Here is a 16,899-nt window from a genome sequence, read left to right as displayed (position 1 = left end):
GAACTGAATTTGATCGTTCTTGTCTAGCCACATCCTCACTTATTCCTTTCAAAAACTGAGCTAGGCTATGGCCAGGCTGTTCTCCTCTTGTGAGCACAGCTCAAAGAATTGTAACCGCTCATTATCTCAGGTCCTCCACAATTAGTTGCTGAAATGTTGCATCAGCAACTTGCTGAACAGTTGCATCGGTAGCTTAAAATGTTGCAAGATCCTGCTTGAAGAGGTTAATTCTATCTTTAAAAAGCCAAGTAAACAATTTAGGCCCTAAAAAACATTTCTTGGTTACTCAACTCAGTGTTTTTCTGCAGCAGCTATTTTGAAGCCCAGTGCAGTTGACTCTCATTAAGAGGCATTCAACTTTCACACTTTAAGGGCCAAATATAAAGTCTTCCTCCCACATGGATTTAATAAGCAGCCAAATAAGGCAGAAAGACAAAGAGGTTTCATCTGTGAGGATTCAGATACAGATGTGTCTTTGCTCCTTTAAAGTTATGTTTATTCTAACTACGCTTTTTTGGGTTTTGTACAGTGTCTGCAAAGGAGGCCACTGGAGCTGTATCTCTCTGCCCTGTTCTGGCGTTTGCAATATAGATGGAGGATTCCACATAACAACGTTCGATAATAAGAGATTCAATTTTCATGGCAACTGCCATTATGTCTTAGCTAAGGTAGGAACAAACTCCCATTTGACTCCTGAATCTCATGAGTAGCATGAAGCATCAAGTTGTAATGAAGCTTTATATCACTTCATTTAATTAAGTGGCACAAATCCAGCAAAGCTCTTCAACACATGCTCAGTCTTAAACCGCATAAATTTTCCCATTTGCTATGGATTGCAAGTGAAAGGAAGTGGATGAGCAAAAATTCCTGCAGAAGGACTGAATTCAACAGAACTGTCTGCAAATATGTGATCCACACAGGCTGATAGCAATGAAACAGTGCAAAGGAAAGGCAGTGAACATTACTGAATTTGGCAATGAAATAAAGCTGTTTGCAGTTACCGATTAAGTGCCCCAGTTCTTTCATTGTTGCATTTTAGCCTTTTCAGAGATACTCTTTTTCTCTTCTGGCTCCTTTGCTGTAACATGCTAACAATGTCTACACATCCTTTTTCTCACCTCTTTTCAGAATACTGATGATACATTTGTGGTAATTGGAGAGATTATCCAGTGTGGGACATCAAAGACAATGACTTGCTTAAAGAATGTCTTAGTGACTCTAGGAAGAACTGTAAGTAACTTGCTTCAGTTAGTGGCACATAATATGTCACTTCTATTTAGATTCAAAGATGGGATTTCTCTAACTCTGTGGACTCATTTTGGTCTGTTGCAATTCTGAAACTGCAAGATTAATACCAGCAAGTGATGCAGTGCATGCGTTTATTGGTTTTGTTCTATGAGAGTTATTTCTTTTCCAGTTCTTTTGTATTCTGGCTTTTCCATTTCTTTAGAGGTAAATGGCTAAAAATCTTTGCCAGTTTTCCCTCTCTTTTCATGACTTTAAAGATTTTCACTTGTTTCTTTTTGAAAGAAAGATTGAAATTTCTACAAGAAAAGATTTCCTTCTTTTCTGAATCCAGAGGTTTTTCCTGATGACATGAGTGAAGTAACAAATTTTCAAAACTAAGGCCAAAGGCTTCTCCTACTGAAGATTATGCCATGATTCATGCTGAATTCAGTGGAAGCTGAGTTAGGGATGGTATTCATGCATTCTAAAGTTATACAGATTCATCCTCTCCACCTGGTATTTAACTGGTACAGCCCCAACCATGTTAGGAGATCAAACATTCTAACCTCCTTCTATAGTCAGTAAGGAAAGATGGGGATATCTAAAGGACAAGTCAGCTCACCTCAGGTATGAGATGTTCTGGAGGTGCCTGTTTTCCTCTGTTGACTACTGAGGGAGTTTGAATCAGATATCTCTCATTTTAGGTATGTTGCATTTCCAATGAGGTAGATCCAACCCTACATGTAACATTGTATGTGACAGAACTCAGCCAAAACTGTTGCTTATGGAGAGAGTTTTTAATTTTTTGTTATCGCCAGATTTGCTTTATGTTATTGTAGGTCATCCAGACACCGTGTTACATTGACCGCAGAGATGACCATGTTTTAAAAACACTACTTCTTAATGCTTGATGAAATTTGTCAGGTTGGTGTTGTCTGTCTTATGTCATATTCATTCACTACTGTGGGCTTTTTCTTTTTTCTTTTTCCCTGCAGACAATAAAAATATGTTCCTGTGGAAATATCTACATGAACAACTTCATTGTGAAGCTGCCAGTAAGCAAAGGTAAATGTCCTTCTCACACCTTCCCCAGAATAGCCTACATTTGTTTACAGAGGGATTCTTCCTCCTTTTTCTGAAAATAATATGATCCTGCTCATTGTTAGGTCATTTAACCTGGGTGGCTACTAGGTCTGAGACTCCCTGGGAATTCCTGTGTTACACAGAATGCATTGGTAAATGGCAGCTCCTGTTTATTCAGCTTCATAAAGATTTGCAATTGCACATATTTAATTTTCTTTTTCTTTTTTCTCCTCTTTAGATGGCATCACCATCTTCAGACCCTCTACATTTTTCATCAAAATCTTGAGTTCAACTGGAGTACAGATTCAAGTGCAAATGAAACCTGTAATGCAGCTCTCCATAACAGTCAATCATTCTTATCAGAATCGCACATCTGGTAGGAAAGATCATGCTTTTCCAGTTAACTCTTAAACTGAGTTATAGCTGCTTGTCTATCACTTGAGGTGAACAAATGATTTGATTTTATATTGATTTTGATATGTTAGAAACCCCAGTTAAACCTTTAGCCTTCCTAAAACAAAGCGTTGGCTAACCCCTTCAATTTACTGAAGAAAATTAGATAACTCTGTGATGTTTAGTATGTGCAGGTGTTTTGGACCCTATTTGTAAAAGTAGACCTTCCTCAGAAACTTGAGATGCAGATTGTGTACTTGGTTTTGCCACTGGTCTCCTGTTTACATCATTTAAGCTTTTTGTGCTTCTGTTTCCTATCTCTGTAATGGGATTGAATCCTGTCTCTCCTACCTGTTTTGTTTTACTTTTGTGATTTCCTTATCTTATAAGCCTTTGATGAAGGCACTTTGTCAGCCAGTGTTTACAGAAGCACATTTAAGCAGCTTCCAATCTTTGTGCTAACACTAAGTGCAAATGTAATGCAGAAAAATAATAATAACACTCTAAAGACAGGATGCTGTCTGATTTGTGGGACCATCAGGAAATCTGTGAAGGAAAATGGGCTTCTCTCAGGAGAAGGGCTAAGAGCGTTTTGATAGGAGCCATTCCTTTTTCCACTAGTGATTTTTTTTTCTTTTGCCTTTTTTTTTTTTTTCCTGCCATCATCCACACGAGGTCTTTGTGGCAATTTCAATAATATCCAGACTGATGACTTCAGAACAGTCACTGGAGCTGTGGAAGATTCAGCTTCTGCTTTTGGTAACTCATGGAAAACTAGAGCCAGCTGTTTTGATGTTGAGGACAGCTTTGAAGATCCTTGTTCAAACAGCGTGGATAAAGGTAACAAGCTTTTCATGCCTGGATTATCAGTGCTAAATAATTTTCATATGGCAGATAACCAGAAAAGCTTTAGAAATCTCATAAACATCAAAAGCCACTGCTTTTGAGTATATTAATAGAGAGCACATTGGTCTTTGAGGTGACAGCTTTGCTTTTAAAACAAAACGACTGCACTGCTAGAGAAAGGGCCAACTCATGACTCAGAAAGCACACACAGCATCAATAAGAACAATATAGGTTTAAGGCAGAGCTTATTTAGTTATCAATATTAGGGCAAGATCTTAATCCAATCTAGGTTGTTACAGCTGTGCTGAAGGCAAAAGGAATGAGTTATCAGCAGCACTGACTTCAGCAAGCATTATATTTTGTAGGTGCCCGTCTGGTTTCTCACTTTGATCGTGTTTGGCTACATACAGTATTCAGTTTGTACTGTCCTAGATATTGCCATGTAATTAAAGCTGCAGCTCATAGGCATACAGCTCACTGATCATTACATACTTGGTGTTGTTCCTTGACTATAAAGAATTGCCTGAATGTAAAGAATTAGCAAATTTTGATGGAAAACAATGAAAATGGGGAGGTTTTGCAGATGTTCTGCTAGCCCAGCCACAGTAATAATGTTAATACTTGGAAGGTGAAAGCTTTCTTTTAGGGAGATGGTCACCATCCAACTGTGCTTGTTGCCTTGATATTTTATTTCCCCATATTTTTTTACAGCATTATCTGAACATTTCAGGACATTCTAGTTCTGTGCGAAACATGATAATAACACTGACTCAAATAGTAATGTGGTTTAAGTGACTATAGATAATGGTGGTTTTTTTCCACTTCAGAAAAATTTGCCCAACAATGGTGTTCTCTTCTGTCTAATACAAGCAGTGTGTTTGCTGCCTGCCATTCTGTTGTAGAGCCTTCAGTATACATCAAGGTAAGGCACTGGTCTAAATGGGTGGTTTAATCTAGCCCAGAGACTGAGCTGCCATGAAGGCAGTCTGGCCTAGGGGACTGAAGGAGATTACATTGATGCCTGTTTGCAAAGAAGTTCACTTATGCTGATGAGAAAAATTACAAAATAAGAGTTTATGGAAGACACCATGGGCTTTTATGACCTTGAAAGCAGCCTTGAAAATATTAAGCGACCGCCATCACTGACAGTTCTGTTGCATGATCCAGAAGGAAAATAGGAAAAAAAAGAGTTTATTGTTCTTGAAAACTGTTCACTCATTGAAAAGCCAAATCAGTGTTTCTGTGTGGAATTGAACTGAGAGCTTTTTCAGCCCCATGGATTCCTTCTGGCATTGTTTAAAATTCATCTCTAAGGGGAGACTATATCCCGTATTTACACGATTTATTACTTTGGAATCATCTTAGTCTCCTAATAGTTAGAATGCAAGAAGCTGCCCCTAAGTACTCTTGGTATTACAGCTGTTGGGTAAGTTGGCTGAGCTACAGAGTTACCATATTTATGTGAATAGTAAAGAGGTTTCTGTAAAATGCAGAAGATTCAAGTAGGGTGTGTGTGTGATATAATTTACTGAGAAAATACCTAAACATGAAATTTTGCCTAAAAATTAATGTCTTCAGGTACCCTTAAACATATGGCTTATGCTTTACCTCTCCCAGGTTCCCTCAGAAAATATGTCTGTTTGAGAATTCATGTTAAGTAAGGAATTTGCAATTTTCAATTAAGGAAAAATAATAACCAGTTTCCTATGGATATGTCCTTTACATCTGCTGAAACCATGATTTGTGAAAACATTTTCTATGAGATCAGTAATGACAGGATATATCACCATCTATGCAGTATGACCTTACTGCTCTTGAGTGACTGGCTGTATCAGGGTTGTTCTGTCTAGCCACCCAATTAAAAGAACTTGAGCTTTAAATCTGCTTTATACTTTCCTAGCTATTTCTTTTGATGTCATTACAAATGTTTCTCTATTAACCATCTATTAACCATTCTCTATTAAACCATCTTCTGTTATGTACCTGTCCTTTAATTGCATGTATCTTACCTGCATATTTGGTAGATACACAAGTGCCAGCCATTGCTGTGCAGTATTTTTAGTCCTGTATATTTTGAGATTACATATTTTGACCTGTCCTAGATTGTATATCCTCATGGGAGGCTGATATAGACATTTCTTAGTGCTTTAATTAACTGTAAATATCCTTATTGTTCTTATTATTCATCTGTTTATGAGTGTTAGATACATTGTTAAACAACTGCAATTGATTTCCTATTTCTCAGGTTTGGATAGTATTTCATTAGCATACATTTTCTTTTAGGGATAATACAAATTAAGTTTCATCAGTAATAATATTTTTTTAAAAAAATATTGGTTCATTACTTTTTGAATTGCTATATGATTCTTTGTTTCCCTGTTTCTTCTGTGAGCTGCGCTTAATAATACCCATGTCCTTTTCTGTCTCCTAGAAATGTATGTATGACACCTGTAATTCTGAGAAGAGTGAAGTTGCTCTGTGTAGTGTGCTCTCTACCTACTCCAGAGACTGTGCTGCAGCAGGCATATCCCTGAAGGGCTGGAGGCAGGACATCTGTGGTATGCATCCTAAAATACCTATGGTAGGGATATAGGGGAAGAGCTTCACGAGATCCCAGTCTGTGGCAGTTAATATCTTTTGTACTTAGTCATCAAGCTAGGGGGTCTTTGAAAAACAGAATACGCATACATTCTATAAAAAACTGCCTGTCAAAATCAGTTCATGTCCACTTCATCCTCTTATGATGCATGTTCCTTGTGTAAACATTAGGTGAATTCAGTACTCAGAGGAGCAAAAGACTATAAGGTGTATATAATATCAAGAAGTTGTAATTAGGTTAGTTCTGAACACATGGGCTTTCCCATGTATTTTAATTCTGATACCTATTTTGAACTTCATATCAGCCCTCTTGTCTCAGACATTGCTCATACAAATGGCATCACTCTCATTGGCTGAATTTTTCCACGTAAAATAGTAATGTTTTTTAATACATATATATTGGTGATATCTGAGATTGTGGAAGTGTTTAAAGGCTTTTTCAGCTTAGGACTATCTAACAACTGAATGAAAGTTTTGTGGACATACACATTGTCACTAAATCCATGGTTCAGAGTCCACATACATAGTTTTTTTTTTCTATGGCACCGCCAGAATTTATTATGAGATGGTATCAGAGCTGAAAATAAAACTCACAAGTCCCAGTTTCTGAACTTTACTTCAACATTTCTATTTTTTCACCAGCAGTCAGCTAGTTCAAGAGACATTTGTCTATATTAACATGAAAATAGATGTATGGGTTTCTTGACTAATAACATATCTGAACAGGAAACACCACAACAATTATTTTTATGCAGCTTTCAGGCAGCTATCATCTATTTAATTGCCTTGACTTAGAGGATGGCTGAGATATTTAGTAGAAACAAACAATGTAACAATGTATGGTGCTTTGTTGAAGGCATTTAAGACTACAGTAAGAGCAATTTAATAAACCTGTGTTGAAAGAATTCAGAGGGAACACAGTGTAATCCATAGCAAATTATCCTAGAATCATGAAGATTTATGTACTAGACACAGTTGCCATTTTGTTATCAGAGTTGCAGCTTTGTTATCAACACAGAATTACTAACATTTTTTTATGCCAAAGCAAGACTGGTTTGCAGCATGGGTTAGATTGAAATCTGTGGACTCATGGCACAGTAGATAATATTAACTCAAACAGTGCAGTAACCTTGGGAAAAAAATGCTAATGGCTTAATCAGCACAATCATTTTAGGCCTTTACAAGAAGAAATAATCTTTCAGGAACATGCTTATGATAAGATTGAAGGTTGCGCTATTCATAAGTGAAAGAACAAATGGGCCAGAACAGTCACCCTCAGTGATCTGTACCATTGCAGGGGATGGAAAGGCCTTTCTGGCTCCTGCAGCTGTGTCTAGCTGTGCTGGGCTGCGGGCAGCATCCAAGACAGGTTATATCTTAAGGGGATGTCTACATTGAAGTCAGTAGTGTGTATGAAATAAGTAAACCTTACTAGCTAATGGCTGACAATGCATGTGTGTGACACCATCTTTAGTGGAAGCATGAACCATTACTTGAGTTACTGGTTTCCCAGAAGACCATCACAGTTAGTAGCCTCTGCTAAGTCATGGCACTGCTTTTCTGGTGCTCCTTTTGCAAGCTAGCTTGAAGCTGGTTTTGATAAGCTCATGTTCTCTGCACTCATGCCTCCAGCTGTGATGTATGTAATCTAAGATTACAAATCTGTGACCATGATTACTAAGATCAAATAATCTTTCTCTTACCAGATCTCACTTTACCAAAAGTGATCCTTTTCCTCCATGAAAAAGTTAAAGGGAGAAAGTAAACACAATATTTTATTGCTTTAATAGCAAACAATTGAGACACATTCAGGTAAATCTGTTGTAAACTCATGTTCAACATCTTTATTAATAACTTTCTTATTTGGCCTATTTTGATCTACAAATACCAGTTGATGCATCTTCATAGTATGCCTATAAAGTAGGAGAGTATGGCTTGCATGATTTATACACAGGATATTGTGTCTGCCTCAGGTAAGACCAGGAAACTAACTGTTTTTTGATCTTGGAGGTGGTGGTTTTGAATGTGTACACAAACTTAACGTGTTAATTAATCTAAGAAAGTGTACTATGGTCCTGGACTGGAAAACCATACAGAGCTTTGCTGAGGCATGGAACCTATTTCTGATACAGTGATAACATTGCTGCAAAGCTGATTAGCACATTTGCCTATGAGCAACTCCCCTGTATCTTCCAGTACATCTGTGTGTATCTGAAAACCAATTGCGGGGTTAAACCTATGGATTTGATCTAGAAAGAGGTCCAAGATGAGTAGATCCCCATTTATTGTTGAATTTCAGAGGAATCTGGATGCCAGGCTTTCTTGAAAACCACAACCTTAATGTGGGTGATATTTCCTGACAAAATTTGCTGTCATCCATATGGATCACTACTGCAGATTTTATGGTAGAGTTTTGAAGATGTTGTTTCTTGGTAGCCTGGGAAAATTAACCAGCTTCTCACTATCTTACAGGATCAGCTGACCTCTTTAGATATTGGTATTTAACTGTTTGTTCCACCAGAGGTCTTAAACACTGTTCTTTCTGATTTCCCTGGAGGACAAGAGTTTTCTTCAAGACATCTATGAAAATCCAAACACGCTTTCTTTGGTAGCAGAGTTCCTTGGCACTGTCCATTTAACGTCAAAATTTACCCCTTACAGAATATGTTCATTTCTTAAGCTATTCCCAGCCAAAGAAATTAGTAGTAAATTATAGAAAATTTGTTTTTAACTAGAGTTACAATTCAGAAGTTATTTAGTTTAGTTCTTGGTATAAAATACAAATGTAAATTGTACCAATTGTAAAATTGTAATGATTCTTTTATTAAGTCAAGATATACCCTGCTGAGTATTTCAGTATTCAATATAATGTAGTGGGCAGACTTACCTCAAACCACTGGGAGACAAGGACTTATAGTTTGAAAAAAGCACATTTGTGGCTACCAATATGCAGAAAGCTGCATCAACAGCATGAGCGATGATTGCACAGAAAAGGCCATACATCCAGTTTATTTCTTTTGCAAAGATCCATCTGAGGAGTGTCCCGAGACTATGGTTTATAACTATACTGTGAAATACTGTAACCAGTCTTGCCGCTCGCTGGATGAACCTGATCCACTGTGTAAAGTTCAGATCGCTCCTATGGAGGGCTGTGGTTGCCCTGAAGGGACCTACCTCAATGATGAGGAGGAATGTGTAACTCCAGATGACTGTCCCTGCTACTATAAAGGCAAGATTGTTCAGCCTGGCAACTCTTTCCAAGAGGACAAACTGATGTGGTAAGATGCTCTGACGATGCAAAGGCTGCATACCTAGGGGGTGTCAGGTCTCTAACCCTGAATGGTGTCTCTTTACTGTAAGGAATAATGTCAAACTTCTCCTAGATTCTACCAAAGCAAATATTTCCCTGGCAGAAAGTGCAGCCATAGCAAAGGTTAAGAACCCTTACCTGTTACCAAACAAGAACCTGAAAACACGTTAAGCAGAATAATGTTTACAGCCTATATCTATGCAAAGCTCATTGTTGGGTAAAAAATTTCCATACACAGTGGGAGCAAGTTTTCTGGAAGTAAGGGGGCTTGAGAGAGTTTCTGGTTTTGAAATGAAGACATGATGTGAGAAACACCCTCCAACACAACATCCTGCAGACTATTAAAAAAAAAAAAAAAATCCAGAAAAAGAAAAATCTGGTTTTAAACTGAGATTTTTAAGAAGAGAGAGAGGGAAAGAGAAATTGGGGTAGAAATACTAAAAATGACATAATAATTTGCATCATAGTGAAAAACAATTGTTATTTTTCTCATTTTCAAGCAGTTCAGGACAGCAATGCAAATAGCAGAGGAAGACAGTTTTATTCAAATGATTTATTTGTATCTTTAGATATCTACATATTTTCTCTCTCAAATCCCACATTTTTTTCTGAGGATTCGATACTTTTTTGGAAACACAGACTCATTTTGTAATTTAATAGATCTCCTTTAAGAAAGTATTAATCTCACCCCATGGAGTGGAAAATTGATGCTTAGGAAAAATTTGATTTAGGGAAATCACACAGTAAACCAGTGGCAGATGAAGGAAGAGTATTTAAGAGCTGTGTGTCTTAATCTTCCTTCTGGGGATGGTAGTTTAAGTCTGTGAACCTGATAGCTGTACCAAATACTCATTTTGATAGGAATTTGTTATTTGTGTGACTAGTGAATCTTTGCAATGCCTTTCTCTTTAGTGAGAGAAAAATATGCAAAGAGCTGATGTGTTTCATTTTATGGAATCTTTTTAGCAAATGTATTCAAGGAAGATTAGACTGCATTGGAGAGACTGTCCTGGTGAAAGGTGAGATTTTGTTAAAAAATGGCATTATGGTATTAGCTGGTATTTATAATGTTTTTCTGTGTTTATCTCACTTTCTGTAACATTTTAGTATCTTACACATTTTTGCCTTCTCCTCAAAATGTGCTGGTTATTGATAGTAGTTGTCTTTGTAAAAATGTCACCAGACCTGATGAATTCTTTAAAAGATTTAAAGCTTAGTTCTCTGCTTTCTTCTTCCCACACTGGTGGGCAGGAGCAAAAGCTAATAGAAACTGTAAATGCTAGACATATGCTGCCCTCTGAAATGCTCTGGTTTACAATTGCTGATAGCATCTTTATTGTTTTCACTAAATTGGCTTCCTAAAATGTTTTCTTCCTCCTATAGATTGCCCTGCTCCTATGTATTACTTCAACTGCAGCTCTGCAGGTCCTGGTGCAACTGGATCAGAGTGTCAGAAAAGTTGTAAGACACAGGACATGCATTGTGTAAGGACTTCACCTCCTAGCAGGAACATGGGACAAATAATTGTGCATATCTGATTGTCCTCAAAAAATGCTGTTGGCAACATGTTATGCTGTTCAGAGACCAGCTACTTTAACGATAACACAGCAGCTATAGCTACCCACGTAGCTGTAATTCTTGTAATGTGATTGTCACTAATCTACAGTTACACGCTTAAAAAAGAATACACAAAATATTGGCATCCAGAGGTAGCACTTCTGCTGGTTCCTTGTAGTTTCTGTGCGTTAACAAGTTGCCTTGTGTTGTGTCTTCATATACACAGTATGTCACAGAATGTGCTTCTGGCTGCATGTGTCCTGATGGGCTGGTATTGGATGGCAGTGGAGGATGTATTCCCAAAGATCAATGCCCATGTGTTCATGGAGGACAGTTTTATAAACCTGGGGAAACCATCAAAGTGGACTGCAACACATGGTATGTTACTCCAGGGAACCATGCTTTATAACAAAGCTGTTAAAATTATCAGTGCATTTTGAAGCTTGCGTCTTCATCATTAGAGGTGTCAAGCTTCTAGTAAAAATCAAAGGGGAACCATTTCCCCTCTGCAGCACATTGCATGAGCCTGCACTTGGGGAGAACAAGTACTAAAATATCCTGTCAAATAATTCTAATCGTTTTGCAAACTGCTTCCACACAAGCTTTAGAAGTACCAACCTCATCCAGTTGGTCTGTGGCTGGTCATTCTGTAAGGGGTCTGTATCTGTTGGGCCCAGCTGAACACCAGAAAAGGATTGAATTTGGAGGACGGAGGACTTACAATGATCTTCTCGTGACTTGCAGTGCTTCCAGGTGCGGAGTTCTCAAATAAGAGAAATGAATGCTCTAGTTGCTCCAATTGCAGGTATAGCTCTACCACAGACTTCACTGCTATTACTGGTCATGGTGGGTAAGATGATTTGAATCCTTACCCATTATTTAGTGAGGATGACACTATATAGTCCTGCCAAGAAGCTGTACAGAAAATAAGCATCAGAAACGTTTTGGTCTGATCACCATGGTACAAGCAATCAATTTAGCATGTGAAGCCAAACCCTGATAAGCAGTTGTTGATATCACAGAGGCCATTAAGAGGTTTTATTGCAGTTAGAGCTTTGTTTTCTTATGAGAACAGGAGACACATGGGAAAAAATCACAGTCTCTGTGTCAAGGGTATAGCAATTAAGATTTTCTGCCTGTGGTCACCATGAACTGAAGGGGAAGTTTGTCAAGGTCTTATGGCTGGATGTGAGGTGCCTACCAAGCTGCTCTATCGCTCCCCTCCTCAGCAGGATGGGGGAAAGAAAATAAGAGAGAAAAAAATCATGGGTTAAAATAAAGGCAGTTTAATAAAGAAAAAGCAAAGGCTGTGTGGAAGCAAAAAACCCTCAGATTTATTCCCTACTTCTTATCAGGGAAGGGCTTCAGTACACAAAGTGGTTGCGCTAGAATACAAATGTAATAATAAATGTCCCCACTCCTCCTTTCCCTTAGCTTTTATTGCTGAGCAGATGCCATATGGTACAGAATATTCCTTTGGTCAGTTTGGGTCAGCTGTCCTGGCTATGTCCCCTCCCAGACCTTGCCCACCCCATAGCCTACTGGTGAGGGGGAATGTTGGAGAGACAGCCTTGATGCTGTGTGCACACTGCCCAGCAGTAGCCAAAACAGTGGTGTGTTATCAGCACCTTTCTAGCTACCAGTACAAAGCACAGCACTGTGAGGGCTGCTTTGGGGAAAATAAACTTCATCTCAGCCAGACACAACATGCAAACAAAGACAGGGGTAATATTGGTTCACACTACTGTAGTCAGGAACAGAACTGACCACATGGTACTTCACAGATTAATATTCAGAAATAGCTGAAATATTCAGTTCTTCACCTTGAACTTATGTCATAAATCCCCACTGTCTGCTGCCAGGACTTAATGATTTAATGATACTTGAAGGAAAAAATAAAATAAAAATTAACAAAGTTCATACATGTCTTGGTACTAAACATGAACTTTCTGATTAGTAAACCATCTCATGGCATGGTCTCAAAACAGTTGTGAGGGTAAACCTGGAAGAATGAGAGATGACTGCTTTCTCTGAAGTACTGCAAAAGACAAACCTATGAATTACTCTGCCCCTCTTTGGGTGTTAAGGAAAAAACAAAGATGGTGATTCTTTGTATTTAACCTCCCAGCACCTGCAACAAAAGGGAGTGGAACTGCACAGACAATCCCTGCAAAGGAACCTGTACTGTGTATGGCAATGGACATTACATGAGCTTTGATGGGGAGAAGTTTGATTTCCTGGGAGACTGTGACTATATCCTAGCTCAGGTATCAATTTTTTTCACTTTCCTAGCATTATGCTTTTCAAAGCTTACACTGTAGGGTTCAGTCTGATTAATTAAAGGGCTATCCCATGCAAAATATTCAATACTGATGAGCAGAGCCTACTCCCCTCCTCTTGCACCTAGAGAAAAGCAATCAACCCTCAGAAGTGACACAAGAGGGCACTGTGGAATCTTAAACGATTAATTCCTGGGCTGGAGAGCCGTTTCCGGATGTAATTCCAGCAGCAGTAATGGAAAGAAATTGGTGTGGTGTTGAAAAGCTAAGTGCTTCTCTCAGTCATTCAAGACTGACAGTGCTTTTGTTGTGACAGAAACATGTAGAGGTTAATACGTGAGCCTCATGTATAACAATTCCACGTAACGAAACAGTACCCCATGAGACATTTTGTCATTCCCAAATTACAGTTGGTTTTGCCAATTTTAAGGAAAAAATAAAACACCTTTTTGATTGTGCAGGATTTGTGCTATAAAAAGCTCCATTTTTTCTTAGTTTTTTTCTTGAAATTCCTGGTCAAATAGGAACCCGACACCAGTTCAGCTGACACCAGATTCTTCTAAAATACCCAGAGTTTTGGTGAATTAAAAAAGTGACAAAATAGCAGAAGTCAGATTCAAATGTCATTCATTTAGAGTTCCTGAAAATGCTTAAGAGTGGCCTGGTTGCATGAAAAGATCTAATACAAGTTATGTATTTTTCTAAGGATTTTTGCCCCAATAACAAGAATGCTGGCACCTTCCGAATTGTAATTCAAAACAACGCCTGTGGGAAGTCACTCTCCGTCTGCTCCCTAAAGATCACACTGATTTTTGAGGTTTGTCTAGAACTGCTTATAAGTGAGGAGCTGTAGTCTTTATTTTGTAGTAGTTAGTGTAGTAGCCCTGTGGAAGTCAAACAGCCAAAAAGCAGAGGCAGGAAAGCTGGGAAATGTTTAGGTATTTGCTGTTAACAGGGCTGGACACTTCTGCAGGTGAGGGGACGGATGGAGGAAGTCAACTGCACTCTATGTATGTGCATATGTGTGTGTGTGTATTTGTATCTGTGACATTATCAGTATAGGAGAAATGGTAAAGGTTTTAGAGAAGCATGTTTCTGTACCGTGGTTTGAGCACATGGCAGATGTAACTACAGAGGAAAGAATTTCTTCTTCCATCCAGCTCAGGCTTAGCATTTCCCCAAAGTGTACACAAAAGAGATTTCTCCCAAAGTAGAGGGTGAGAGGTTAGTGAAACAAAGCAGCGTGACAAGGGGTGTGCTAATATGCCCCATTACCCATGCACTCAGGAGCTGCTGTTCCAGCAGAACATATTTCATCTATAATGAGGACAATTTCTGTGACTGTGAGGTAAAACTTACCTGTTGAGGTAAGACTGAACTCAGTGGGTCTTTTTTATGGCTCACATGTCTGGCAATAGACCAAGATATAGTGTAAAGGCTAAAGAAATACAAAATTAAGGACAAGAGGTGGAATACCAGGGCTGTTGCACAAAGATTTCTATTGGGCTTCCTTCCATGCAATTTCTCTGTTCCTTACAGAGCAGTGAAATAAGGCTCTTGGAAGGAAGAATTCAAGAGATAGCCACTGATCCAGGAGCTGAGAAGAATTACCAAGTGGATCTCAGAGGAGGTTATATTGTGATTGAAACAAATCAAGGGATGAACTTCATGTGGGACCAGAAGACTACTGTTGTTGTTCATGTGGCACCATCTTTCCAGGTAGGTATGGGATGGACAGACAGTTATGTTTTCAAACTCAAAGAATGGAGAACTCAAAGCACTGAAGCTCCAGTTTGAAAAGCAGGGCTTGGAAAAGTGTTTGATTCGGTGGTCAAGAAGAATCAATCAGGCCATGTCTTGTGTGTTGTTTTATTTCATTGTTCAGTCAGTATGAAAAGCTCCAGAATATTTGGAGCTCGGAGACAGACTTTTTGCTGTATTGAAGGGCTAACAGAGGGATTTTGCCATTTGAAGTCCAGCTTTTTCTAAGCCTCATTGTGATGCCTGTTTAGAGATTTGCAGCTATTTTGCCTTAGCCTGCTCTGTTTATTTCTGTCAAACAGTGGGCTGAACACAAAATAACCAAACTATTTACTGTGCCTACACAAATTACTCAGGGAAAAGTCTGTGGCCTTTGTGGGGACTTTGATGGCCGCTCAAGAAATGACTTCACAACCAGAGGGCAGTCCATGGAGATGAGTATCCAGGAGTTTGGAAACAGCTGGAAAATAACAAGCACCTGCTCAAATGTAAACATGACTGACTTGTGTGCTGATCAGCCTTTCAAGACTGCTCTGGGACAAAAGCACTGCAGCATCATTAAGAGTAACATCTTTGAAGCCTGTCACAGTAAGGTAATCCTGTTCTATCACCCTTACTATTTGTTCACAAATACTAGGTATTTGTTGCTATTATAAAACACATTTGCACACAAATTTTTACTATTAAAGGCTATTACACAGCATCCTTGTGTATAAGGATTACCTCTTTCAAACCCTCACTTTACTGCTATGCCAGTTGAATCCTGTTGCACAATATTGAGGAAACAACAGTGCCTGTTTTGAGCAACTGAAGACAATGAGAATAATAGTCGGCCACCAGAAGTAAAAACCTAGGTATCAGTTTCTAAAATCTGGAGATACGTTAGCGTAGAACTGTTTATATGGGGATCCTTGGGAAAGTTTATTCAAATTACTTAGAGAGATTATTTGGTTTATTTTAGACACAACTTGAATTAATCTAAACAGAAACAAGGCTACTAATTCTTAATGACAATGTCTGCACAAAGCTTCAGTGCAGTTTAATAAGCCATTTTAAAAGCAAACATGGCTTATTCTCCTTGGTTAGTTGATGCTGGTACAGGTTAAAACACAAGAGATGTGAAGTTCAGTGGAAATATTTAATATTCAATTAATCACTATCACTCAGCTAGAGAGTGTTATTATATAGAGAGTACACATTATATAGTTGCGCTAAGCCAAAGCAAAGTAGGTCAGTCCTGCAGAAATCACACTGGAAAGACATTTTAAGAATAAATGCCTGTATTACACACATGAGAATTAGAAGATTTAGAGTCCAATTCTAACTGAATTGGAAGAATAGAATAGAAAACTACCTGTATAAGATGTCATGTCTCCTTCATGATGATCTCAGGTTGTCACAAACAGCCTGGTTCTGCCAAAGAAACTGCCAGTGGATGGCGAAAATTCTCTCATTAAAATACAGTGGAGCAGGTACTCTGTGGTAATAGATGTGCTGGTGTTTTGATAGGTGAACCCAATACCATATTATGAATCTTGTATTTCTGACTTCTGTGGCTGTGACAGTGTGGGAGACTGTGAGTGCTTTTGTACCTCAGTTGCTGCTTATTCAAGAAGCTGTAGCAGAGCTGGTGTCTGTATCAACTGGAGAACTCCTGCCATTTGCCGTAAGTGTTGCACAGAAAATTCTCACAGAAAAGCAGTGCTCTGTGCGCTCATGCACATGGGAGATATAGAAGAGCAGAATTTTGACATCACTGTGCACACATGACTTAACAAGCTCTTGTTTACAAGATTTAGAAAATAACCCCTGTCTGGTGTCTGAGACTTATAGATTTTTTTATTC

General features: G+C 38.5%; 1 protein-coding gene across 1 annotated transcript in view; it reads left to right on the top strand.

Annotated features, from left to right (window-relative positions):
• Nucleotides 1–16,899, top strand: part of LOC308222118 (mucin-5B) — a gene marked incomplete at both ends in the record, with an annotated part of 48,404 nt that overhangs the window by 11,078 nt on the left and 20,427 nt on the right. The window contains 16 exons of the mRNA XM_080619704.1: nt 530–668; nt 1,129–1,230; nt 2,223–2,292; nt 2,549–2,686; nt 3,379–3,543; nt 4,377–4,471; nt 5,981–6,107; nt 9,173–9,425; nt 10,424–10,476; nt 10,841–10,941; nt 11,241–11,392; nt 13,143–13,281; nt 14,000–14,110; nt 14,833–15,012; nt 15,411–15,647; nt 16,564–16,720. Coding sequence (XP_080475830.1) covers nt 530–668; nt 1,129–1,230; nt 2,223–2,292; nt 2,549–2,686; nt 3,379–3,543; nt 4,377–4,471; nt 5,981–6,107; nt 9,173–9,425; nt 10,424–10,476; nt 10,841–10,941; nt 11,241–11,392; nt 13,143–13,281; nt 14,000–14,110; nt 14,833–15,012; nt 15,411–15,647; nt 16,564–16,720 — 2,219 coding nt within the window. The remainder of the gene's footprint in view (nt 1–529; nt 669–1,128; nt 1,231–2,222; nt 2,293–2,548; nt 2,687–3,378; nt 3,544–4,376; nt 4,472–5,980; nt 6,108–9,172; nt 9,426–10,423; nt 10,477–10,840; nt 10,942–11,240; nt 11,393–13,142; nt 13,282–13,999; nt 14,111–14,832; nt 15,013–15,410; nt 15,648–16,563; nt 16,721–16,899) is intronic.

This window comes from Psittacula echo (genome assembly GCF_963264785.1).
Source record: "Psittacula echo genome assembly, chromosome: 5".
Taxonomy (NCBI): Eukaryota; Metazoa; Chordata; class Aves; order Psittaciformes; family Psittacidae; genus Psittacula; species Psittacula echo.
Note: the sequence above shows the minus strand (reverse complement) of the source record. Positions and strands in the feature narration are given on the sequence as shown.